The sequence below is a fragment of the Aythya ferina genome (assembly GCF_964211825.1).
Source record: "Aythya ferina genome assembly, chromosome: 3".
Taxonomy (NCBI): Eukaryota; Metazoa; Chordata; class Aves; order Anseriformes; family Anatidae; genus Aythya; species Aythya ferina.
Genome location: NC_140298.1, coordinates 97,056,633 through 97,084,263, shown reverse-complemented (window position 1 = coordinate 97,084,263; position 27,631 = coordinate 97,056,633). Strand labels below are relative to the sequence as shown.

Genomic DNA, 27,631 nt, shown 5'->3' with positions numbered 1-27,631 from the left:
AAATGCAGAATATTGTCACTAGTACACTGGTAAGAATCATGTTTGTCTAATGATAGTTGTCACTCCTTTTTTTTTTTAAACAACCTGCTAAGATGAAATTGATGATACTTGAAGATTGTTTTTTGGAAGACAAGACTGAGTTGGTATGTGGTCCCATCACACCTGGTTCCTGGGATGCAGATGTTCCTTTTTTTTTTTTGCTTAATATAATATTCTATAAGATAAATGTTGTGTTTTAAAATGCAGCTCTGATTTTCTATGCTTTCTCACAGGAACTGTAGCTGCTTAGAAATCTAATGCAAAACAACATAGACTACCTACTTACCACTTATTTGTATAAGATAATGAGCATTAACAACCTGACATCCCACAAACCATCAGGATGTCTATCTGAACAGAAAGACAGTGACCCTATTAACACTGAGAAAGTTAAGAAGGATTCTAAGAAGGATCAGCATATTTTCATTATCAGTTATTCAGGTATACTGCATATGGAACTTTTTTCTCATAGATCCATACTGACACTGACTTATTGGAAACATATCAAAATGTTAATTTTCACTACATTCATAGAAATGACAATATCAGGGATTATCCAGACAGCAGGAATGTTTGAAGAAGTGAGGATTGATAAAAGATTATTCAGTTTTGATTTAATTTCTTCAGATATGACAAAAAAATTGTTATTCTTCATGACATGCTGCAAAACATACCCACCTATATTCTTTTAATTGACTTTTTTGAAGATATTGAGGTCAGAGGAACATAATTGTCATTTTATTGTTTGCATGAAAAAAAAAATCATGTTGATATAGTTGATATACTTTTTAAAAGCTTAATGTTTTCAGAGAATGGGAGGACAAGGGATTTTATCACTTAGCATATATATATCATTTAGCATATATCAGCATAATTTATTTAAAAGCTTCTAACTTTTCCACAAAATGCAAAGTTAGGCAGGGGATGGGGTTTGGTTTTGCTTTACTATGGACTGTCTTGTCTAATCCCCCTAACTATATGTTCAATATGCTGACAATTTATTTGTAGCTAGAATGCACCAGGCATGCTCCTGAACTGAAGCTCATCTTCCAGCATAGTTTCATCATATCCTCTGTGACGACACCACAAAGCAAATCACAATACTGCAAATGTGGCTAACCAAGTGAGCCACTGAAAAAATCCTCCTGGTCCAAAAAGCTGTCCAACAACATCAAATATAACTTAATTTCTTAAAAAAAAAAAAAAAAAATCATTTCTAAAAAAAAAAATTCTAAAAAAATAACTTTTATCTGTCAGTAGAACAATATAAAATTTATACAGAACACAATACTTTCTGCATTTAGGATACCTTTATTTTACACTGGTCTAAACATGTTGTTGCTTGATATGAGGTGAATTCCACTACTTAGCACTGTTTTTGATTAAAAAAAAAAAAAAAAAAAAAAAACAGAAATAAGTTTTTTTTTACCTAGACATTGGGTTTCAGTACCACTCCAGAGACCATTTGCCAAGCATTCTCTCACGTGAGAACCAACTAATGTGTATCCTGTGTTACAGGTGAATATCGCAGTGGCTCCATACACTGTTAAGGTTCCAATCTTATTTCCATTTGGTGGAGATGGAAGACCACCACAGGAGATAACTAGGAAAAAAAACAACAGCTTAACAAACTGAAGTATGAAAATATTTTTGATCATTTCTTAGACCGGAAAACAATAGATCACCTCACATTTTCTTATAAAGTAAAGGTAACATGAATAAATATAAAAGCTGTATTCAAAAGTAAAATTACATAGTAGGCTTAAAATTATGCTTGATTTGGCAATGCATGTTCTAAATCAGAAAACTCAGATACCTTCACACCTTGACAGCAGTTTAAATACAATCTGGATTTCACATTCTGAAACAAGAGAATTACATGAATGTCTAGGAAGGTTGAAATTATATTCCTGGTGTAAGAGTATGCAGAAGGAGAGTGTCTGCTCCTTTAAGGGTATCTCATTAAGGACGTTTAACAATGCAAGAAGGGATAATAACAAAGGGAGGCAGAGATAGGGACCATGTCTGGTCAGTCACACTGAATTATGAGACTGTGTGAGAATGTAGGAGTGAGTGTTCATTCCAGTAGGGTTATCTGACTGAAGACTCCTAAAGTAGGAGGCAATCACAAGGAACAGACCTCCCAGTCACACTAATTGGTGGGCTAACAAGTTACAGGTGTCAAGAACTTACAAGTTCCAGGAAGGATGAACCTTGCAACTGATAAGATTGTGAACTGGGTGCCCCGAGAGTGGGAGGGTGCAGGAAACTGCAGAGCTCTGCAAAACCATGGAGGGTGTGTGTCATGTCAGTGTCCTCTCTCTGTGTGTGTCAGTGATACATGCTCAGTTTTGCTACTGGTTGAATCTGCAAAAGGGAAAGCAGCAGCCACGTCCCCCAGCCCAGGCAGGCACAGGCCCTGGGTCCCTGTGCACTGGGCCCCAGCAGCCAGGCAGGAGTGGTCCTGGGCTGGAGCGACTGGAAAAGGCAGCTGTGCTCTTTACTTCCCTTAACTCATCATATATGCTCTTTTTTAACATGTGGTACTCTGAACTTTTCTTATTTCCTACTATTATTCATAATTATGTAACCTATATTGTAGCCTATCTATTCTGCTACAAAACTAGACCCATTATCAGAGAAACCTTTTGTAGCATCAGCTGCAACAGACAGCTACTACAGGCACCACAATGAAATTACCTTTTAACAATGTTTCTAACTCTAATTGCACCTATCCTATAATGTTATTTGCTTTTAGAAAAATATATTGATAATGTTGTAATTTAAGATGCAGATCTTAAATTCCTTTAAAGAGTTTCAATTGTATTTTATTACCTGTTAGCAGAAACCACGGTTTTGTTTTCAAAAGCCTGTTAACAGGTAGATTTCTTATATGAAACCTCAAGGCCACATTCTTCTATATTTTAAAAGGTTCACTGTGGAAAACAACATGGAATTTCCAGTGCGAAAGTTGGGTAAAATCAAGCATATACCGCTGCACAGTAAACCAGGTCATAAAAAAAGTAGATGTGATTAAAACTTCTTATGCATGTAAGATTTCCAGAGGTAGATAACACTCCTTATATATACACACATACACACACTATAATCAAGTCACACTAATGTCATTTGCAGAATAGAATTTCCACTGTAACTTCTAATGCTAATTTGCTGAATATTAACTACACATACATATGTTTATAATTTTTTTTTTTTTCCTAAAATGCAGCAGAATGGAGTGTTCTACACATTTGAAAATGCTTTACTATTTTTAATTACAGTGATTGCAGAAACAATAGCTAAGCTACATGAATAACGAGCTACCTCATAACTTGTTAGGTAGCTACTTAGCATATTGTTAAATAAATAAAATGAATATACCAGTTAGGTCTCTCATAATCTAGAACTCCCTTAATTTGATGTTTCATACCTCCTTTATAGACATTATTCACAAGTAGATATTGATGCATACAAAATAAATCTACTTTAAACTTAGCTACCTCGAAGGAAGTTGTAGGGAGGTGGAGGTCAGTCTCTTCTCCCAAGCAACAAGCAATAGAACAAGAGGTAATGGCCTCAGGTTGCACCAGGAGAAATTTAGGTTAGATATTGGGAAAAATTTCTTCACTAGAAAGGTTGTGAAGCATTGAAACAGGCTGCCCAGGGAAGTAGTTGAGTCACCATCCCTGGAGGTATTTAAAAGATACGTAGATGTGGTGCTTAGGGACCTGGTATAGTGGTAGACTTGGCAGGTTGGACTTGATGAACTTAGAACTCTTTTCCAACCTAAATGATTCTATGAAATACTTTATTGTCAGTGTTTCAATTTTCTCCTGCTGCTTCTGAAATATAATTTTAAACAGATAAGATCTATATTTGTATAACCAACTCTGAGCATGACAGTGACAGACAAAGTAAACAGTAGGCTCCTCAAAATACTCTGTAGTGTATTTCTGGATCTTAATGTTTTCTATCCAATGAAAGTGCTACTGAACAACTCTCTGAGGATGAAGTTTGCCATAATTACATCCTAATCAGTCCTTTCTGAGAGGGCAAAATAATGTACCTGCCTTATAAATAAACCAATGCATCTTTAATCAACAACTCTTAGGGGTTTCTGCACATACCTAATACTTTGCTTTTGGTTAACTGCATGGCTCAACCCACAGTTACTTTAATGTCCAGTAATTGTAGAGGTTGGTCAAGAAGTAGCTTTTCAGAGAGCTTTCACAAGCTGAATAATGCTTGTGTATTAGGCAGCAAACACAGAAGATTTTTAGTATGTGTGCACAAAAGAAACAATTACAGCTAATAGAATCAAAAATTCATTAGTTTTAAACTTGAGATGAAAATCCATATAACTATTACTGGTTTATAAGATATATACAACAGTTTCCTTATTTTTCCAACTAAGTATTTTCAGAAGAACATTTTCTCAAACCAAAACTAACAGAATAAAACATGCCAACATAATCCTACAACCCATCATTGTTCAAGAAAGATCCAATACACTGCTTTCATGCACTGTTTGCTATTACAAGTAACTCTCTTAACCTTATTCTAAAAACATCTTAAATAATTTTATTTTCTGGAAAATATATATCATTTTGTATTATTTGTAGTTAAATGTAGTGCATCCTTTTGTGTCTTTCCTTTGCTGTTCTTTTCCCATACCAGCATTATTCTCTAATATTGCCTCTGCAATCCATGACAGGTTTGTTCCCATTACTCCTGAAAGGTTTGATTTTTTATTGGGAGCTCATGCTGAGGTGAGGAAGACTGGAATCTTCACCCCATTATAGGAAAGGACAGTTTTAATAGGAGTATGTTCTATAATCCTGCCCAGAACTACTAACATAAAAAAGGATATGTCTATATCCTATCTATATCTGTGTCTGAAAATATATCTGAAGTACTTGTATTAATTTACTAGATACTCCACTACTATGCAAAAATGTTTCATAAAACTAAAATTGTTGCAGTATATTAATATATCTGTGAATTATTTCTTGATCCCAGAGATGAAGGAAAACTATTTATGGGGGATTATTTCTCTCTCAATTTTTTTTTTTTTTAACCAAAATTTATTACATCAACTTTTTAATCTGGTATAATAAAATTATACCCATTAAATATAATAATATATATAATAATATATAATAATATAATTAAAATTATAATTTTATAATACATTTATAAATAATAATAATAATATGATACCCATTAAATATAATAATATAATAAATATAATAAAATTATACCCATCTCTCTAGATTAGTGCAAACATATTTCATCTGATTCATTAAACATGATCACCTAATTCTAGCTGATCAGCAAATGCTTACAATGAAAGTAGGCTCAGAGGAGATGCACATGGGTGGTGTATTCATGAAGCTCAAGGAAGAATACAGGGAGTGAACTCTGTTGCAGAGTTTCTTTTCTGTTGCAAAGAAAGCTGAACTTATCTCAACACAAAGGGGATCTTCTCTTTTAAGATGAGTGTCTGTGTTTGAGCGGATCAACTGACTGTGTAAATGGCCTTCCCTGAGTTAATCAAACCTCTGTCTTCCTGAGACGGCCAGACCAGCATGGGTAGATGTATACATCGCTTACCCACACACAAAGTATAAAACTGAGCAATCAGTAAGATTAATTTTTAAGACAGCAACAGGCTCAAGATGGCTTTAACCTACATTTTCCTTTCCAGGGATTAGGGATGCCCAGTGTTGTGATGGTGAACACATAAAGAGTGGTAATAGGAACTGTGTTTGCGTTGCGATCCAACTGTATATTACAATTGCTGTAATATATTTGTGTTATGATTTCAGTATATTGCTGACTATGCTGCTAAATCGAAATTCTGTGTAATGTCAAATATCTTCAAATAAGTAAATTTGGCAGTAAATATCTATCTAAATCTATCTTTCTAATTTCTAGGAGAGAGAAAAAATGAAGTTTGGGGGAAATTTGCTAAGGCTCTGAGATTGTAACCCCTGGCAACTGTATGAGCGCACTGATATTCTCTAAATCCTTGAACATCTGAAGTTAGGACTGACATAAGTTATGATAAATGTGAATGAAGACCTTATTAAATATAAAAGCCTGTGTGTGTTTCTCCAAGTGTACCGTTTCCATGTTTCATCAAGACATCAAGGCAATGTCACCTTCTAATATAATATAATTCTAATCTGAAATCCTCTAAAGTAATAACGTCACCTCCTACTATTCTATGAACTTACCCGCTAGTTAAATAAATCCACAGTCAGAAATAGACCATTGTCCAGACTGATCTTATTATTACTTCTTATTGTATTTTACACATAAATAATTTGAAACAACTAATTTTAACAATTGGAAATTTCATGTTCTATTACTCACAGGAAATTGATAGCATAAGAACTTTTTTAAAAATAAAATAAATATATTTATAAAATAAAATATGTGTATTAAAAAGTATAGTGGATTCTGTAAAATGCTCCTTACCCTTGCAACTCGGCCTTTCATTGCCTACACTCCAGGTTCCATTAGACCTGCACTGTATGAGTCTTTGACCCAATAAATAATATCCAGGACTGCAGCTGAGCATGACTTGAGCTCCATACTCATTCAGTGACCCAGAAATCAGTCTCCAGACAACATGTTCTGAAAGCAGAGTCTCTATGTTTGGACAAGTTACAGCTGTGAAGAAAAGACACTTAAATATTAGCATTCTATCACTACATTTCTTCACAGAAAATGTCTTGCCTTACATTGCAGAAGTCTTGCAATGAAAAACTGAGCACACCATAAGCATTTTTGAAATACAAGTTCTAGGAAAATAATGACTATCATATAGTGAGTATTGCAAATTAGGCAGAATTATGTAGTACATTTTCATTTAGAGCGATGCAGTGGAATAATGACAGACAGTCATGTTCTAACTATTTATTTAAACATTTTACAGACAAAAAAAACCTACAGTGGTTTTAAATGAAAAACAAATATTGCTATGTAATTTTTGCAAAAGCTCAAAGGTTTTTTTGTTTGTTTGTTTGTTTGTTTTTAATTGTCCATGCTATTTGCTTTAGAAAATCTCTAACAGGTTCTTAAAACAGGTTGTCAGAAAAGCTGGTAACACGCATTCAAATGCTAATTACCATAAAATGGTATACTGTGGGTATTTGAGAAAATGATTACATTCCAGTTTAGAACACTTGCCAAAACAAAACAAAACAAAACAAACAACAACAACAACAACAAAAACATTTAGAAAGGTTTAAAGGTTTTTAGAGTGATTTCAGTTCTGTGGCTTTTAGTATTTTAGATTTTGTAAGATAATGCAGTTAGTGCATGTAAGTAAGAACTGTGGTTAATGTTTTTTCATAAGGCTTACAATACCTATCAACCAGTTTCCAATTAATGATCTGCAATTCAACGTAAAACAAAATATTTGATATTTAAGATATTGACATGAATTATGAGTATGAATATGTTATGAAAGAGACTAGCGCAGGCAAATAGTGAAATACACAGAAAGTGATAAAAAAATCCTGTAAAAATCTAGAAGCTAGATTACCACCAATTTTCAGAAAGCTTTAGTAATACTGCAATTATATCTTTTCCAATAGCTACTTTACCCATAGCAAATTCTATCATCTAAGAAACATTGTGCTGGCAACATAGCATATATGTGAATATGTGCAAGAACTAATGAAAAGGAAATCATCTTGAGAACTTTTCCAAAAGACCAGTTAGAAAATTATGTTGAGTTGAAATTTTAGAATATGTTTTTACATTTTTTTTCAGTATGTCTTAAGAAGGATTGCTAGTATACAATCAAATTGCAACTTAAGAGTACTTCACTTTCTCCTTTATAAAAATATTCTGAATAGCTATAAACAGCTTCCTACATTAAAGGATGACTTCCTACTTCCTAATTTAATTTAAATTGATACCGGTACTAAACCATGTTTCATAGCTACTCAAAGATTACTCTCTATTAACCAAAAATTATTTGTTGTTAAATATTATAAGCCCATTTAAAAACTTCACTTAACACCTCAGAGTGAAAATCAGTCTGTCAGAAAATAAGTCTGTCAGAAGACTAAATTTATTCTAAATAGGCATTTAATACCCTGATAAAGTTAACATTTTTATCGCTTCTTCTTTCAAGTAGTAGTTTTATTGAGAAATATGGTTCTTTCAAAGATGAAAGCAAGCTTCTTATTTAGTCTAATAGTAAAAAAAAAAATTAAAAAATAGTCTTAACCATAGGGGATATCTTAAGACACTTAGAGATAAGAAGCTCAACTATTTCAGCACATGTAAATGAGTAACATAGACAATTTCTTTTAATCTTGTACTGGAATTAGTATGTAATTTATTCTGTTCTTTAGCTACAAATACACTTAGAACCTTGGTGCAAGAACACTTTAAAAACTATCAGATTTCAATACACAACTGTACAATTTCTACTTGAAATTGTAACTAAGTACAGAATATACTTCCAGCTACAGACCGTGTTGATGTAATCAACTAAAGTTGTGGCTTGAAAATTTTATTTATTATTTTCCTCTCCTTCTGGAAACAAACAAAAAACACTATTAAGAGAAACTGGATTTATTGCACATAGATTATAAATCTACTAATTAACTCTCAGTCTCCCTCTTGCAAATTATAGATAGGGTAATTGTCATTTACATACATAAAGGTGTATACGGGATGAACTCAACTTCTCAACTTCCTCCAGATGTGAAGATGTGTTAGGTATGTTCTCCTAGGTATGTGTTTTAGAAAAATGTATGAATGCTGTTTTACATAAAGTAATGTGTTTTACATAAAGTTTAGGTCAGAAAAAATAATTAGCATTTGAAATTATTAAAACTACTAATTTTAATGACATAATAATCTCCAGAAATTGTTAATTTTGAATAGGATCAAAAGCAGGGAAGTTTTTCTAAAACCCCTGATATACTTTCTACTCAAGATATTGATTAAATCTCTATTTTTTTTTCTTCTGATTAATAACTACATTGAACTATTGATATTTTCTTAGAATCTGAATACCAAAATGTTGATGTCTCCCTTTTACTGAGTAACCTTCCTGTCCAAGCAGGACAGAAATAAGCTTGCCAATAAGCTTGCCTTTGCTTATCTTTACATAAGTCAAAAAAAAAAGTACATCTCATGCTGACCCAGCAGTATCTTAAATATTGTGACTCTAAATGTTATTATTGTTTCAAATAAAAAAATAGAATGTATAGGATGGAAAAAAAAAATATCTCAGAGGAGCTAGCTATTCTAATTTGAAAACAAAATGAAATCTGATGGTATATGATTCTTCATCCGGTTGTTTATGATCATAAAGAAACAGAATGGGCATTTTTTTCTTACTGTCTTGTGAATTTATAATGCAATTTATTAGAATTGATAATAATTTATTATCAATTATAATAATAATCATTATTATCATTCAAATATATTCAAATATAGCATTTTGACTAAATTCACTGTTGGCTTAAAAAAAAAGGCAAGATTAAGGTTAAAGCCTTGTATCATGAAATAAAAAGAAATTAGTATGGTTTAAATTCATAAGTATTAGTAAAATTAGAAGACTGTAGGAAAAAAAACTCCTATACACCACAGAACCACAGAACAAAGACGAATAGGATCACAGGAGTTGATAGCTTCAGTGTGCTAGCAGAAAAGAAATGCCTTGAGCAAAAAAAATCAAGCACTTCTTGGTGTTCAACACATTGAAACAGAAAGGGCTTCCAAACATGGCATCAGTCTGCCAATCGGCTATGTCAAGTCAATCTGTTATGAGTCTAATGTATCTGGACTAATCTAAAATGCTTGAACTAATTAAGATTTTCACAACATTTTACTGAGCTTCACTGAACTTACTGACCCTTAACAAGCACTCCATGTTAAAGACCCAACCTTGAAAAAATACTCCAAAAATTACTTTCTGATGTCAGGACTTATTAAAGAAAGTGTTAAGAGAATTATTGGCTATGGTCTTCTAACAAAAATTCTACCAATTATGCAATACCTGATACTTTGCCTGTTTATATTAACAAATTTCTTTTTGCTATTGTAATAAAATTAATGATTTATTTCAGATCTACTTGTGATTCATAGTTGTATAACTAGATATTGCTCAAACATTGAAAATTATTTATTTTTTTTTAAAAAAAAGGTTTCTAAAATTTCTAACTATATTGTAATTAATTTATGGATAAAAATCACATAAGAAGAAAAAGTTTGAACCCTCAGTTATAGCTCAGCACACCATAGCTTCCAAAAATACCAACAGTGAAATCTTCGATATGCACAATATGCAACAGTAACATTAGCTGCTCTTAAAAATGCCTGATATAAGGGAAACTAGCACAAACCAATGAGGGATCCAATTTAAATCTTTGAATATATTAAAGACTATTGGAAAAAAAAGCTATAAAGCTATACATTTACAGGGCCCATCCTGGACAATTAAAATTTTAGAAAACATAATTAGTCACAAAATCATTTCCTAGGTTAGGCATCTACTATCAACATAAGAAGGAAAGCAAGTAAGAACAGAGGCTAAGTTATCCTATTCAGCAATATATATATTTTTAATAAACATACTGGTACAGATTTCAGTACTGACACATATGCAGTCTAACCTATACGTGTTCATTTTAATTTACATATATAGAGATGTAGTATTGTATACAATTGTACTGTTTACCAGTTATGGTATTTAGCTTTAGAGAAATGGTAATTTTGGTAACCTTGCCATAATCATGCCACCCTAGTTATTCTAAAAGTATTCTACATCCTTAAACTGTCATTAATGCAAACACTGAGACTGTATTGTATCTCAGATTAGCAGAAATCTTTAGTACTGAGAGGCAGTGTTTATCAGAGCAAACTCAAGACTGAGCTTTCTTTTCACGGAACATTAATTTTGGAACAAAGAAACACAAACCCTAGTATAGTATTACATATACATACTAAACAGAAGCAAGCTCTCTTTTACTTTAGAACAAGCTTAGTATGACCTTATCAAATCAGATCTCACTAATTTTTCAGTGGCTTTCTCTGAAGCATCTACTACTACTGATACAGTGAGGCACAACTCATTCTTTCTAATTCGTTCAGTTCTTAATAATGATCTACAACATCTGTTTTTCTATACTATTCAGAGAAAGAGTAAACAATAATACATTCAAGCTAGGAACAGACTTTAGTGTCATCAACTAAGAATTTCATTTGCTGCGGAGAGATAACCCAGATTTTAGATCAGTATTTCTGTTTCAAGAAGAAAGCCAGTATCAAGTATCCACAAAATAAAAATTCCTAAGAAAACATACTTAGCAACTCAAAGTTATGAAATTTTGTATCCCTGAGTTATGAAATTTTGTATCCCTGCCTCCCCACCCCCCCAAATCCATTCAAGATGAAAAGGGAGACAAGGGGTAACAGTTTTAAACTTAAAAAAGGGTAGAGTTAAATTAGATATAAGAAATAAATTCTTCAGGATGAGGGTGGTGAGGCAATGGAAGAGGTTGCCCAGAGAAATTGTGGATGTCCCATCCCTGGCAGTGTTCAAGGCCAGGTTGGATGGGGCTTTAGGCAACCTGATCTAGGGGAGGCCCTAGCCTGCATGGCAGGTGGGTTGGAATTAGATGATCTTTAAGGTGGTTTCCAAACCATACCATTCTGTGATTCTATGAAAAGGGAAAATCACTTCTAGAAGACTGAAAATCTAGGTTCCTAAATCAGAAGAATTTCACAGGAGATGAATGATACACAGGAAAACAAGCACATGGTGAAAAATATTTTAAAATTTAGATAAAAAATGTAAAAGCAAAAGAAGTGTCTCAGATGAATGGAGTGACTTCCATCGACACCTTTAGATGACCTTGTTTCACTACAAAATGCTTATGGATGAAGCATAAATCTCTCTGTTCAGTAAGTGAATTTAGACATCCAGAAGAAGCTCTAGATAGAATTTAAAAAGCAATACATCTAAACTTTGCATTTACATCTAAGTACTTTTCTGTTCCCATCTTACAGTCTTTCTGATTTGGAAGACCTAATTTCTCTGCACTTGGTATATATTCTGGAGAAAGTGGGGCATTAAAGAATTACGCAAGAATAATTTTCACTAATTAGTCACAAACAAAATGTAATAATCATGCTATAATGGTGCAGTTTTAGTATAATAATAGGAAGAGATTATCTTATTCAAAGGAACGGAAGGAAATTTCATTTGTGTTCTTTTCCCTTTTTAATTTGTCACTGCAAGAATCAACATCCGTATTTCCATAGTAGCAGGCAAAATAAAAATCATAGATGATGAAATGGAATAGGCAAAATAAAGAATTCCCACAAGTGTTCTTGTTTTAATCTTAGAAAGATGGAAACTAATGATTTTTCATGAGAGTACAGGTGTATAAAGATGCTAATGACAGGTAAGACAGCATTTGTCAACTGACTATACTTACAACTTAAAACTTTAAATTTTAAATCATACCCACTGTGGTGTAAATGCCTGAAGTAACTAGGAAAATAAAACTAACATTCACATTTTTAGGAAAAGGTACAGCATTGAAGAGGCTTTCAGGGTAGGGCATAACTGCATTATCTGAGCGTTCCCTAGGCTCCCAACCTTTGATGCTATCGCGCTGGGGAAACTTGGTGTGCTAGCTCTAAGGAACAGCACAGAGCGTAGAGTGGAGTGGAGACACCATGGCTAGGCTCTGTAATCAGATGGGGCCTCGATTGTTCTTGTGCACAAAGCTGCACTTTTTGCCACCCTAAGCCAAAGACCTGTCATGTTTTGACAAATGCTGTACCCTAGTGTACTTTTTGCTCATTATAATATCATTATAATACCAAAACACACCTCCATCCCAAAAGCTACCCGCCTCCAAGGTGCGACCACACCTCACTGAGCATGCGCTCTGAATTCCTCGGAGCCTATTACTTTAAACGGAGACGGGAAAACTTTACACCAATCATAACTAAGATATGCTTGACTAGAGCCACTCAAGCTCCACCTAAAAGATAGAAAATAATATAAATTGGCCCAAAAGAGAGGGGATGTTAGGGAAGATACCACCGTCAGGGGAGATACCATCCCGAGAACAACATCCTTAGGACCTCCTGACTCCTGGGATCAGTCGACAGGCTGAGCCTCTCTTCCCCCCCCATTGGGACGCCTTTGGGTGAGATCTGAATACTTGCTTATAAATCTCTATAGAGTCTTTGATCCTTTTAACGCGTTTATTTCTAGGCTGCACACCTGTGACACCTGTAAACACCTGTAACATCTGTAACACCTGCAACACCTATAACCTCTGTAACATCTGTAACATCTATAAACATCTATAACACCTGTAACACCTACAACACCTATAACACCTGTGTATTTTATGCATACTAACTTGCTTTTGCAGACAGTCACTATCGCCGGCAATCCAAAAGAACCTGATTATCTGTTGCTGTAATAAACCATACTTGATTGCATTGTGATAACTCTCATTGAGTGCAACGAGGGTGAGGGTGGTTATCCGTGATAGTTCAGTGTTCTGAATCTAACCAGACCCCCAGGCGGTTAATGCATTTTTGGTGAATGTCCGAACGGACCCCCAGACGGTTAATGTGTTTTTGGTGAATGTCCGACTGGTTCAGTATCCTGAATCTGACCGGGCCTGTAACGGTTAATCAGCTACACCCCTTAACGCGACACCCACGCATCCTTTCCTTTGTATTTGAGTACTAATCAAATTATACTAGTTGGGCTAAAAGGTATTAGAGGCATTTCATGTGGCACAGAGTAACATAAAAAGGAAGTATCATGTACACACCAGTATTCATCTATAGTTTGAGACCCAAGTTCCTTGTTTATTCAAATAGTTGAATATTTCTCAAATATTTCTACACCTTTTAAACAGAATGCTTTTTAGAACTGCAGGTCACACTCCCTTCCTTGACCAACAGCAATGTACTAATTTAAAGATTTCAGCAGAAAGTTTTAGCAGACTTTACATGGTGTCCTGTATTCATATCTGAAGTTACTATTACACTGTCACTATCTAATGAGAGTATTGGTCAGATTTAAAGTATTGCCTGAGAAAGGCTTTCAATGGCTTTTTAAATGGTTGTATAGATAGACACCTCCAGTTCCCTTCATCATGTACAATACCCAACGCAAGTGACTTTTATGCCATTCAGTTAAGCTTTCCTAATAGCTATCTCTTGATTGGTATTTCATGTAATTAAATCCAATAACTTAATATCCATGATTCATCTATGTCTTGCTCTGACACTCATCTCACCATGAACTAGTCTTGCTTGTGATTCATACTAGCATGAATCTTATTTCTCATGACTGAAACCTGGTGTAAATACATTTAATGAAAATAAAGGAATTTCAAATATCTGCCTCAGGCACTGTATTATTAGTGATACTTTGCAAAATAAACTGCACTGATTTCAATCTTCATTTTAATAGACCTGGGGATAAAATGAAATAATTTATTTACCATTTAACTTTCTGTGCCAGGTTTCTGCTCATCAAGTCTGAGATGTTTCTATCTAGGTCTGGAGACTAAATAAACAGGTTATTGTGATGATTGTCTAAGTTTTTCAGCACTTTGCAAGTAAGTAATCTAAAGTAACAGACACATATCTCTGAGTAGTGATCCATGTTGAAAATACTGACGTTAAGTTTACCATATAGGTCTATGTACTTTATCACTTCTCATTTTACTACGCAATAGGAAACTTTTTCAAACCGAATGCACTTTTAGAAACTTTGTTAAGATATTATAAATATTAAACAAGATGTGTAACATTGGAAGTTATGCTAAACATAGCAATTAAGCTCAGTTTACAGAGTGTCACTGTGTAACACAATATTTTCAAAAACACTGGCTACTCCTTTTGCATTGCAGATATACTGCTATTAATTCAGTATTTTTAAATGCAAGGTAGTTTAAACTTCCTCTTTCCTCAAAAAAATATTGTTGACATTTCTACTGATTAATCATTCAAGTTATGTTCTTTGTATCCTGACTTTTTTTTTTTCTGAGATACTGAAGCGCATTTCAATACATGAGAGCACTACCTTCCCTCTGTGCATGGTTCTGAATGCAGAGCGTGCTTGTGTGTGATCACATCTGGTTTCAAATAATCCTACTTATGCGGAAATGCTGTGTTCAGTTTTAGGCACTGTCCTTCAAGATGTAGATCAACCAGAGATTCTCCAGGGACCAGTAATGAGAATCACCAATACTAAAACAATGAACAAACAGTGAGGATGAATCACAGCAAGACTGTTAACTTTACAGAAGAGGTGTCTGAGTGTATTAGGTGTAGGGGTCAAGGTGTTGGCAGCAGTGGAGATGTAGGAATGGCTTCTGTGAGAAGAGGCTCTGTGCCAATACCAGCTGGCTCCACACTGAACCCACCACAGTACATAGCTGAACCCATCAGCAAATCTGATGGTACCTCTGGGAAAGTATTTTTAAGAAAAGGCAAAAGATTTCACGGGCAGAGAAGGAGAGAGAAGGGAAAAAATGGAAGGGAAAAAAAAAAAAAGTGAGAAAGAACAGTGTGAAAACAAAGGCCAGAGAAGAAAGAGAGGGAGGAAGTGCTCCAGTTACAGGAGCTGAGCAGCCCATGGAGAAGACCATGGTGAAACAGGCTGTCCACCTGCAGCCCATGGAGGATACCACCCCAGAACAGGTGGATATTTCCTAAAGGAACTGCTGCCCGTAGAGGACCCATGCTGGAGCTGGTTTATCCTGAAGGACTATCCTGAAGCCTGTGGAGAAGATCCGCATTGGAGCAGAGGAAAAGTGTGAGGAGGAAGGAAGAGCAATGACTGCACAATTGCCATATTCACACCACTTTACTCTTTCTTTAAAAATAAGTTGAATTTTACTTGTTTGGAAAACTGAATTGTTTTTGAAATTCAGAATCTAGAAAGCACATACATACACTTTTGATTCTAGATTCTAAACTAACTCTCAAAATTGTAAATGTTATAGTGTTATAGTGTTATTTAATACTTTTAAGATTATGTTCTAATTAGTATTTAAAGCCACATAATCACAGTCAGTTAGTTATTGTTTTGACCTGGCACAAAGACAAATGGAGGTAACCCAATGCATGCAAGATGCCATGTAACATAGTAAAGCAGCCCACATTATACTGGCTGGTTCTGATGGGAGACAAAAATCAAGACTAAAGGACTCTTACTCTGCTTAGTCATCTACATTAGCAGTATTTTAATAAATAGCTTTTTCTTCTATTAGTTTAGAAACTGTATTAAAATAAACTACAGTTGGTGATGGTAACTTTATCCTGTGAAGACAGTGAAAAGCACATTATCCATAATAAGAAAAAAATACATGAAACTGAATTATGTGAAGATTTTAAATTGGATTTTTTTTTGAAGATAAATATTATTATTATTAAACAAATTGAATAGGTCTCTTCTATTTTACTACATGACGAAAGATTATATGTTCCTGCATGATCAGTTCAGCAGATATGTATATGTAAAAACCTAAGCACCACTACTGACGATTTTTCTGAGTCAGTTTAAGGGGAATATGCTTGAAAAACACATGCCTACTTACATTTGCAGACAGGTGGCCTCCCTTTGTTGCTCCATAATCCATCTTCTTGACATACTGCTGTTGCTTGTTGACTAGATTCTAGCTTGAAGCCCTCATTACATTCATATATCAATCTACTGCCCAAAGTGAATTCATTACCTATAACTGAACCATTCCCAGGAGATTCAGGAATACCACAAGATACAGCTGGAAAGAAAGGAAAGGAAAAGATAAAGAATTGGTGTTGTCTCATATTGTGTTGTGTTTTTTTTTCTCACATAGCCCGTTCATAACAAATGAAATGAATTTACCACTTTTACAACATTCCTACAAGCATAAGAGTATTTAAAACATTGATAAACATTTTGAAGTTCATCTAACAGACAGATTTTATAAACCATTATTTTGTTTAATCCAATTACTATTGGCTGTTTAACCTAAACATTGACAGAAATTTCATCATAGACTATGGGCAGTGGTGTATGTCTCAGGGAAAAATCAAGGAAGTGTCCAAGGTGACTGGGTCCTAGAAACAGTGAACTGGAAATTTCATAAATGCTTCCTATTAGTCTGCTTCCATTCTCTTTGGGTTTCATTCTTGAACTGTAAATGGAACTTAATATTTGTTTGCTCTAGACATATAAAACAATATTTAATACTTAAATCAATTTAACATTTTTCTCTGATGAGAAAATCACCTAAATATTGCTAATATGCTAGATTAGAAAGAGTTTCAGTAAAGAGCTGTTCAGATAACTTAAACAATAATTTATGTATTTTACTACTTCACTTAAGAATTTTAAACATAATTTGAATTTAAATGCATTAGTTTTAGATACCATGAAGTAAATTACTTATTTCAAATAGGATCAATATTGAATATTCTCATGTCTCCAAAATGGATATTAGGTCTCACTGACAATTGTTTTGCTACTCCCAATTATTTTAACTTGTTGTCCTCAGAATTTCTCTCCAGACCAGCACTTACTCTTTCAAGCTTATACTTAATTTGTTGTCCAATCAGTGAGATCTAAGTAGCATCTAGTGTTTTTTTTTAATATATATATTTTTAAAAGAGTGAAATATGCTTCATTTTAACAGTATCTCATAATATACATTTTTACTGTGGAGTATAATTACAAAAATATCCATTTCAGTCACTTTTAGGAAAGGTCTCCAAGGTCTGCTTTTTGCCGGATATCTCAGCTCCCTTCATTTTCATAATGAAAAGAATCATATAATGGAACCATATCATCACAGAATGGCTTGGGTTGAAAGGGACCTTAAAGGGACCTTCCAAGTGAAATGACCATTGGATAGTTCCAAGTCCTCTGCCATGGGCAGCGATGCCACCCACTAGATCAGGTTGCCCAGGACTCCATCCAAGATGATCTTGAACACCTCCAGGGATCGGATATCCACAGCTTCTCTGAGCATCCTGTTCCAGTTCCTCACCACCCTCATAGTAAAGAATTTCTTCTCCCTTGTCCTGTTGGGGCGAACAACCCCAACCCCTTCATCCTGCTTTCATAGAAAAATCTGACCATAACAGGAGTGACCACAACTTTGATGTTCTCAGAACAGGCAGTAGAGCTGCATCTGTTTTAATGCTCCATCCACTTCCCTAATAACCAATTTAATATTTTATATAATAATAACAAATTTAATAGCAATAAACAGTTCGATATTTTACCTACAACTAGAACTGACTCATGTCTCAGCCTCAGTCAAGTAAGAAGAATTTTACACTCATAAAATGTTTATTTATATGCTGAATTGACAGAGAGCTAAACTGTCACTCTTACTACCTCATAAAAATGCCTATGTATTCACCACTTCAGTCATGCTTAGTGAAATATTTCAGTGTCTCCAGAATTTTGCTGTACATCCCTGCCTCTCCCAGCAAACCTCTCAACTCTCTTCTGCCTTGTGGCAATGTGTCTGAATGCTTGATGTGCAATGTAATTGAGTTAAGATTAACTTATTGTGTCAACTTCTTTTTAGAACTTCTTTCTGATACCAAAGCTCCACCTCCGTGTTAAGCATGCATCCATTTAATTCTATAAAACCAGAAGTCAGAACTATATGTCTATCCACACATCCATGAAGGCATATATCTGTACATATAGATGGACAATATTCTAGTTCCTTCTGAATACTGCAAGCATAAAGTAACAAAATAATTCAGCAGTCTATGTGGAGCAAACAAAAATAATTGATTATATCATCTGAAACCAACCAAACAAACAAATAACCACCCTCCCCCAAAAAACATAAGTCTGTTTAGTATTACTAGATAGATGTTACTATATCCAACAGGTTGGATGGGGCTCTGGGCAACCTGATCTAGTGGGTTGCATCCCTGCCTATGGCAGGAGGGTCGGAATCTTTGAGGTCCCTTCCAACCCAAACTGTTCTATGATCCTGTGATTGTATCCTGTGGGAGGGACTCCAAGCTGAAGCAGGGGCAGAGAATGACCATGAAAGAACAATGGAGACAAAGCGTTAGGGACTGACAGCAGACTTCATTCCTTGTTCCTCTGCACTACTCAGAGGGAGGATGTAGAAGAGGGTGGATGGGAAGAAGGTGTTTTTAGCTTGTTTTTTGTTCTCACTGATCTAGACTATTATTAATAGGTAATCAGTTACATTAATCTCCTTTATGCTGAGTCTCTTTTGCCCATGACAGTAATTGGTGAGCAATTTCCCTATCCTTATCTTGATCCACAAGCTTTTTTTATTTGATTTTCACCCCTGGCTGTTTGAGGAGGGGGAATGGTGGAGGAGTGGCATGGTGGAGGTGATCTACCAGACATTGTGAAGCCACCACAGAAGTTCAAGATTGAATAGCTCTTGCATACAAGATAGTTTAAAGAATCAAAAATGTACAATACCCAAGACACATCCAGGTATGTCTATCAGTTGTGCAGGGTCTGATATGTTTCATGTAATAAGGCACCTCATAATTTATGCTTTCTTGTAACATTTCTTTACCACTTCTATTCTTAGTGTTGTATCTCAGACTTCCACTGTCTCTCCTCTTTCCTCAGCTGCTGCTGAATCTTGTACTACTACATTGTGAGGTTGTTCCTGCTGCTGCTGCTTTAGCTACTGCTCATAAAAGCAGGTCTGGCATTCTGGAATTGTTGCTGTTAGTCTGTCTATTTGTTGTTTGCTTCTCCCCCGAAAAGTAAGACTAGAAAGAAAAATTTCAGCTGCTACTAATTTCTTGAGGCAGCTAATGGCTTTAAGAACAGTTGTATCCAACAGTTGTATGTGCTGCAGCATGCCAGCACATCCAGTTTCACTAAATGGCAAGTACTTTCATATTTGATGTCAAGTTATCTGAAGAAACTGACTGAAATTGTGTATAGTTTTTGGACAGTTAGAACTGTCACATGTTTAAGCATATTCAGCGTTCCAGCATCTCATACAATTGCTAAAATGATAAAGAACTGTGTCAGAAAATCTGGCTTGAGGAATTGTCAACATGCTTCTTAGGTTAATGATTAGATGAGGTTGCTGGGTTCCAGCTGGGAGATATGCCTTCAGAGTGAAAAATATATAACTCAACCTGAATTGTCTCTATTATCTTGCACACCAGAAAAATATACTTCTTCCAAAGAACAGATAATCAGTGCAAGCAGAAAAGCCTTTTCCTGCCTAGAAACTGAGATGAAGTTTTAGTTGTTCTTTCATGTCCCACGTGTTACTGAAATTTGCTTCTTAACAAAAAAAGTAAATGTAAAATTTACATCAATCCTTTAAAATATCTATACATGTCTATACAATTAAAATAATTATGTATTATTCATATGTAAAGTATGCAAATTCACTGCATACAGAAAAGAAGTACAGACAGTATTACAGTCAGACACTGAGCTTTTTCCCAAACACTGAGAAATCCCTAAATTTAACGTACAAGCATTTTTCACTTAGTGACACATTGTACAGAGTATTTAAAGTATTTAAATTCCCTATAAAATAAAAGCAGCAATAGAGAAATCCCTAAAAGTAGGATTCATAATAAAATAAATGCTGAGTGGCTTATGTCTATGATACTCAATCGGAAACATTAGGGAGAGCCACGCCACAGAAATCCTAGTTCTCAGACTTGAATGCATGTAGAACTAACAACGAAAATGAAAACAGGGCTCTGTATTGTTTAGGGCTGTGGGTGTAAACAAGGTTATGAATGGTTATCTAGTCTATTTCCATACTACAAGCTAAAATTATACTTGACCAAGGTTCATCTAATTTGTTCCTGAAAAGCCTCCAATGACACAAATTGTACGCTCTCCATGGGCAATCTATTCCAGTGTTTATACTCCCTCTGAGAGGGGGGAAAAAAGGTCTAACTTAAGATCATTTTGAAGTAAATTTAGTTGTAATTTCTCTATCTACAAAGAACATTGTTGTTTGTTTTGTTTTTTTTTTTTGTTTTTTTTTTTTTCATTCTTCTTTTGAGCTACTTTAAGTGTATTAGAAGATCATTACCAGGTTTCCCCTCAAATTTCTAATTTTTCAGTCTGAAGTACTACTCCTCTTTTACTGTTTTATATTTTGAAATATGGTAATAGGTTTAGAATACATTTTAAGAGGAAACTGGGATTTGGAACTCTTAAATAGTGCTAATTGCCTCACCTTTTTATTTTAAGTCAATGGTTCTAAGAGGGACATAATAACATTTATCAAAGGTAAGTTTAATTCTACACTCAAACACCAAAAAAAATAGCTAATTTTATGAAAGATCAGGTTGTTCCAAATTCATGGCTCTTGGGAAAATTGCAAATAGATGTTTTCAAGCCAGCTCCCTAAAAAATGTCACAACTTGTCTACCCCAGGACAGACATGGAACCCAGCTGCAGTTCCTGAATAACCTTGGGTTTGCACAGCAAAAAGTACAAGGATCTCTAGCTCAATATTATGATTTTATCTACTTCAGAAAGCACAGATGTATTAATAAAGACACCACTTGGAATGTGGATTTTAAGAAGGAAATGTTAGCGTCATCTATATTTTTATCATGACCCTGTCATAGGTTTGAACCCTTTATAACTACCCTGGATCCAGACAAAAGAATTTCTTCCTTAAAATAAGTACCCCAAATTTTCTTTTGCAAACCTACTAGGGAGACTGTTTTCTTCTCAACTGGTGCATCTGAGCATTCTTCAAGACTCTGAATTACTTTTATCTATTTTAAGAATAAGTTGGAGAAAATCAGGAAGAGTAATGCCAAAGGCTGAGCCTCATACACGAAGAATAGCTGGAATTTACAGGGGTATTTCATTGTGTTTCTCAGAGGAACATGGCCACCCCATTACATTCTCACTGATGCCATATCTCAGTCCCCTGATACCTGCACTCCTATTCCATATTGACCCTGAAAACACTTTATTGCTTTCAATTTTGATTTTAACTGCTCTTCTTGTCAGTCTTTTCTCTTATTTTCTCATATTATCTAGTTCATCTCTGATCCTTCTTTTCCTACTCTCCCCTAGCAGAGCAATCTGGCCATGAGCTAACCAGTGACTAAGATGACATGTGGTTGCCAGGATGATGACCGGGCTCTATATAATTTTCTCTCAGCAGAAAATTATATTCTCTTATTACATTCTCTTAATATACCATATATCATCTTTTTTTTTTTTTTTTTTTTTTTTTTTTTTTTAAAGTCAGCTGGGCAAATTACAAAAAAAGCAATGACTTTTAGTAGATAACTGAAAAGAGAATCTTATTGATAATTTTATACTTTCTGTTGGTGAGCTTTGGAGCCAAAACTGTTTGTGTGAATGTGCATAGAAATAAATATATAAAATAAATAAATATTATAAATATGAAGCCATGAGCCCACTCTAGAAAATGCCAGTTTCAAAACTAAGAATAACAACCCAGTGAGAATGTGAGGCTATATTATAAATGTGAGGTATTGTATAAGAATTGCTATTTTCTTTATAAATATTTTGATTGTAGCATAACTCATGATTCTCTTTTGCTTCAACTAATCAGAGTAAAGGTAATAACAATATGGTCTAATTTCCAAGATAGGAGTCAAGTACTTTGTATACTGTCCAGGAAATTATTACATGCATCGGAACTTGATAAGTTCAGCATTGGAAACCACCGTTTGACCCCACCAGATTAACCCATATTAGAGATGTGTTCATATGAAAATTCCTATTGTTGTTTACATATGCAAAAGAGAACTCCAATTTTTTTCATAATGAATACAATGAAATTTGATTTCAAACATCAGTTCTGACATAGCCATGATATTTAATTACAAATGTAACCCTGCAGGATTGGTTTTACAGAAATCTCAGACTTAATAGAAGGCATATTATTTGGAAACATCCAATTATGGAATCCATGAGCTGGACTAAATGTGAAATTTCAATTAGTTTTCAATGAGGATGCATGTATTTTGATATCAGATAATAAATTTAGAACAATATTTTTAATTTCAGTTTATTGAAGAAAATATATTCCATCATCTTGGTGGATAAGCAGTAGAAAGGTAATGGGGCAAAATTGTGTATTATTGTTGACAGCTGAGGAATCATGAGGTCTTTAATTCTGGAGAAAAGTATGACACGGGGTCCTAAAGCTTACAGTCTCAACCCCTCCAGCCTAAACAGCACACACAGAACTTTGTCCTCATATACTGAAAGTATCTGAGCTCCAAAGTTAGGTGCCAAAATTTCAATGTCTACTAAAAAAAGGCACATATTGGCTAGGCTAGCAGAATAACACCCAAAGTTTCTGACACTCTTAACTAGATTAACTTCAACAAGACTTTTTTTCCTTTTTCCATCGTATACTGCTACTTGAGATATTCTTAGGCCTCAAGACATCTGACAGGTTTAGTGGATATAACACAAGCTCCTGCTGTCTTTCTGGACTGGTAACTGGAGGACAGGTAAAATAACTCAGGACACCTCAAATGACACTAGACTTCTGTGTTTAAGCAAATCAAAACTTGAATTCATATAGAGATGGTTACATTTCATCTTAATCTTGAACAGAATTCCATCCTTTATCTCCTACATCTGTGCTTATCTGCTTCATATAACTTTATGTTACTCCTCTTTGTTAAAAAAAATAAAATAAAAATGTAAATTTTTGACGTATGTTAACTACTTTTAACAGATGCCTGGAAAAAGCAGAGGTAGACCCAGCTTACACAGAATAAATAAATAAGTAAAGAAGAAGCTACAGATGCTGTCTTTAAAGAACTACTGAGTATTTTCTAAAATAATCAAATCAATGCCTGATAACTACTGAATTTGTATACAACCTGTTCTGTTATAATAATGATATGATGAGCTGTGTACTGTATGTATTTTTACCCAAAGAAACAAACAACAACAACAACAACAAAAAACTAACAATGTATTTTTCATTTTGTCTGTATCTGATTGGATTGATCTAGTTCTTAATACCTCAGTTCTGTACACCTTCAGAATGCAAGTCAATAGGTATTTGGATAAATTCATGATGTCAGTGTGTCTCTTGGCACGTAGTGAAGTATTTACAGGGCTGAATCTTTGTTTCATAGAATATTTACAATGAAATTATAGGAACATACTCCACAAGAAAATATCTTACCTCGGCAGATTGGCACAGGAGAATCCCATTGATACATGCCATTTTGGTGACGCCTACATGTTGCATTATTTTGACCAATCATTCTGTACCCAGGTTTGCAGTAGTAATGAACTTTACTTCCAGCAGGACCACCTGTTTTATTTACAATTCCACCATTCCTCAAGATAGGGTTTAAACTGCAATAGGGAGCTAAATGACAAATAAGTAATAAAAATAAATTAAAAACACAAAGAGTTTTGCAATTTTCACATTTCTTATGACACATGCAAACTGAATGCCATTAAAATTAGTGCAGAATGCTTTACGTTAATTTTGGAATCCTAACTGCAGGTTTAGACTTGTTTACACACAAATATTCTGAAGCTCCCAAACATATTTTTTTAAGTTTATGCTCTTGGACATGAGGAAGTCGCAATTAGGAAACATACAGTTTGTTCAGCAAATCACTCCAACTCAGTAGACAATCTATTTCAAATATGATAAATTTGTTTTTATAAATATATTAATGGCAAGAGGAAGGCCAAAGAGAATCTCCATCCTTTACTGGAGACAGGGGGAAAATGAATACAGAGGATGAGGAAAAGGCTGAGGTTCTTAATGCCTTCTTTACATCTGTCTTTACTAGCCAGACCACTTATCCTTGGATAAGTCACCCAGTCACCCAACCTGTAAGTCTGAGATGAAGAGCAGAAGAACCCAAACCCCCCATGGTTCAGGTGGTAACAATTAGAGACCTGATGCTCCACCTGGACTGTCACAAGTCCACGGGGCCAGATGGGATCTACACAAGGGTGCTGAAGGAGTTGGCAAATGTGATTGCTGAGCCATTTACCATAATCTATCAGTAGTCATGGTCACCTAGAGAAGTCCCAGATGACTGGTGACTTTCTAATGTGATGCCCATCTCTAAGAAAGGTCGTAAGGAGGAACCAGGGAACTACAGGCCTGTCAACCTGACCTCATTGCTAGGGAAGGTGATGGAACAGGTCATCTTGAATGCAATCACACAATGTATGTGGGACCACCAGGATATCAGGCCCAGTCAGCATGGGTTCATGAAAGGCAGACTGAAATGTACAACCATCATTAGCTGAGTTAAAATTCTGGGCTTAAGCAAGAATCTCTGCAGAGTATTCATAAAATACTGCAGCCTTGTTTCAAGGACCACTAGGATAAAATGCTGTTTTTCCTCTCAGCTAGTTTCTGAGAGGGGATCTGTTCTGGATCTGTTCAGGTTTTGCTGATATAGGTGCAGTGACATAGGATTGCCCTCATCTAGGAATGACAATTCTATTTATTTTTTTACCACAAAAAGTGATAAACTACAGAGTAGCTGCTCCATTGACTTGAAGTAGCTTTACATTTACAAATTTAATTTACTTTTCTAAATGACATAGCATCACCATTCTTTCAAGGCCTCTTAAGCAGCAATTTTTTTTGCAAGGCAACATACAAAATATTTACAGCTCACTTATAATCACAACGTCCATTTGTCACTTGTAACTGAACACCAACAGGGAAATAACTGCCTGGCTGAATCACTCATCACTACTCAGCTGGTGTGTAGACAGCAGCACAGATAAACACTGATTTTGAATCTGCAGGACCATATTCTTCCTTTCAAAAAACATACTCTCTGAAGAGCTGGAACATTTAGACATTTCTGCTGATTTTTTTTCTAAACTGTTTGAGGCACTTCGACTCAGGGATGCTAAATTTAAAAATTCTGAATTCCAAATTAAAAAAAAAAAAAAAAAAAAAAAAGTTGAAATTGGATGCCCCCAAGATGATTTTGTAAATCTCAGTCTTGTAGTTAATAACGTGGCATCAACCCAAAAATTTATTCCAGCGACAGACTTAATTTCCCAGCAGCATCTTTGATCATTAGTTCAATAACTTGAACAAACTTATAATCAGTTAAATACTGTCCGATGTCTGAAATTATAAATAAACAAAAAGCCAAGTCCCCTGTTGTCTTTCTTTAGCTTATACCCTACATTTTTTGTTGACAGATAAAAGTCACAGTTTACATGACTGTTTCCTTCTAACTTTCTCCTTTTGGAAGTTTGTCAATATCGTTGTATTACCAGGGGATCTTGCTTTAGTGCTGTTATTCTTTAAATATCCAACAGGCAGAGGTTTACTATCCCCCTCATTTTAGACATTTTCACTTTATAGATAAAAAATCAGACATAGGCTTAAATGATTAGGTAAGGTCACACATGAAAACTGGAAATACCTCTTCTGATTACTAAAATAGTTCCTTGATTAACAGACCATCAATTCCATATATTGCTTTTCACTTAAAAATGTACAAAATCAAAAAGGAGAACGATACTCCACTAAACAACAAAAAAGGGTCAGACTGCCATTCCTTTTCTCTTGTGTTTTGTCTAATGTCATCCAATGTGTAAACGGTATGAAAACACCAAAGTAAATTTCCAAAAACCTATTCCTTCTTTAGTGGTAAAATTGTGAATGCCTGGTTCTTCAAAAATAAAACGTCTGTTTAAATAACCTGCTATTTATAGTATGTTTTCTTACTGCTTGTTCAACATTTATAAATAATTCTGTTTGCATTGCTCTTGATTAAAAGTAGCATATAAACCTTCATTATGTGACTTTCCTGCTGCATTTACTACAAAGTAAATCACCACCTAAAATTTTAGAAACCATGGAAGAAACTAACTGATGAACTTCTTCATACAAATCCTCTGTCAGCTCTAAAAGCTTACTGGAAATTGTAAAGACAAAACCAAATGAATCAAGAGTCTTTGCTTTTAAAGTGAAATGGAGAGGAAATAGAAACAATTAACACTTGTTGAAACTGCACAGGTACAAATATTAAAAACAAATTAAACCAGTGGTGAAGAATTCAGCTTCTTGCAATAACAGTTGAAGTTACAAGAGCAGAATAAAGATAAAAAAGATGCACATGGTGGGTTTTTAATATATATTGGCCACCAATTACAGATTGACTAAGTAACCACTTGCCTTATTTACTCCTGAAGGACAATCAAAAGTTAAACAAAAGCCTGTAGATGTTACAGAGACAATGTAAACTTTCAAAGTAGCAAGTTAAGCACCCCTCTGCTTCTCAAATCAGTATGTCTCTGGCAGGTGTGCCAAGTACTGTGCAGAAGTATAGGAATTACAGCTGTAGTGCAATTTCATTCCTTTTATCACAACATAAAAAAAAAAAAAAATAAAAAATCTCTCTTTTATTTACATTGCTTGTGCTAGCTTGCTTAAGTAGGGATGATCATGTGGAGTTATAAACTACTGAAGAAAAACAAAGCCAAAGGTTACACAGGTATCTGTCACAGCAATTGCACAGATTCATCTCTTACTGAGTTTCCTAGCCTGGGTTCAGGAAGTTCCTC

The 27,631-nt window shown here is 34.7% G+C and overlaps 1 protein-coding gene and 1 long non-coding RNA gene across 2 annotated transcripts in view; one reads left to right on the top strand and one right to left on the bottom strand.

The window, feature by feature from the left end:
* The window catches only part of CSMD1 (CUB and Sushi multiple domains 1), a 1,186,176-nt gene that overhangs the window by 78,277 nt on the left and 1,080,268 nt on the right, over window positions 1-27,631 (bottom strand). The window contains exons 49-52 of the mRNA XM_084516291.1: window positions 24,249-24,437; window positions 16,662-16,847; window positions 6,523-6,717; window positions 1,469-1,642 (exon numbers count right to left, since the gene is read on the bottom strand). Coding sequence (XP_084372417.1) covers window positions 1,469-1,642; window positions 6,523-6,717; window positions 16,662-16,847; window positions 24,249-24,437 — 744 coding nt within the window. The remainder of the gene's footprint in view (window positions 1-1,468; window positions 1,643-6,522; window positions 6,718-16,661; window positions 16,848-24,248; window positions 24,438-27,631) is intronic.
* On the top strand, window positions 13,119-16,450 carry LOC311435375. The gene is made up of 2 exons (XR_014692089.1): window positions 13,119-13,238; window positions 15,238-16,450. It is a non-coding gene; the product is annotated as an uncharacterized lncRNA (long non-coding RNA).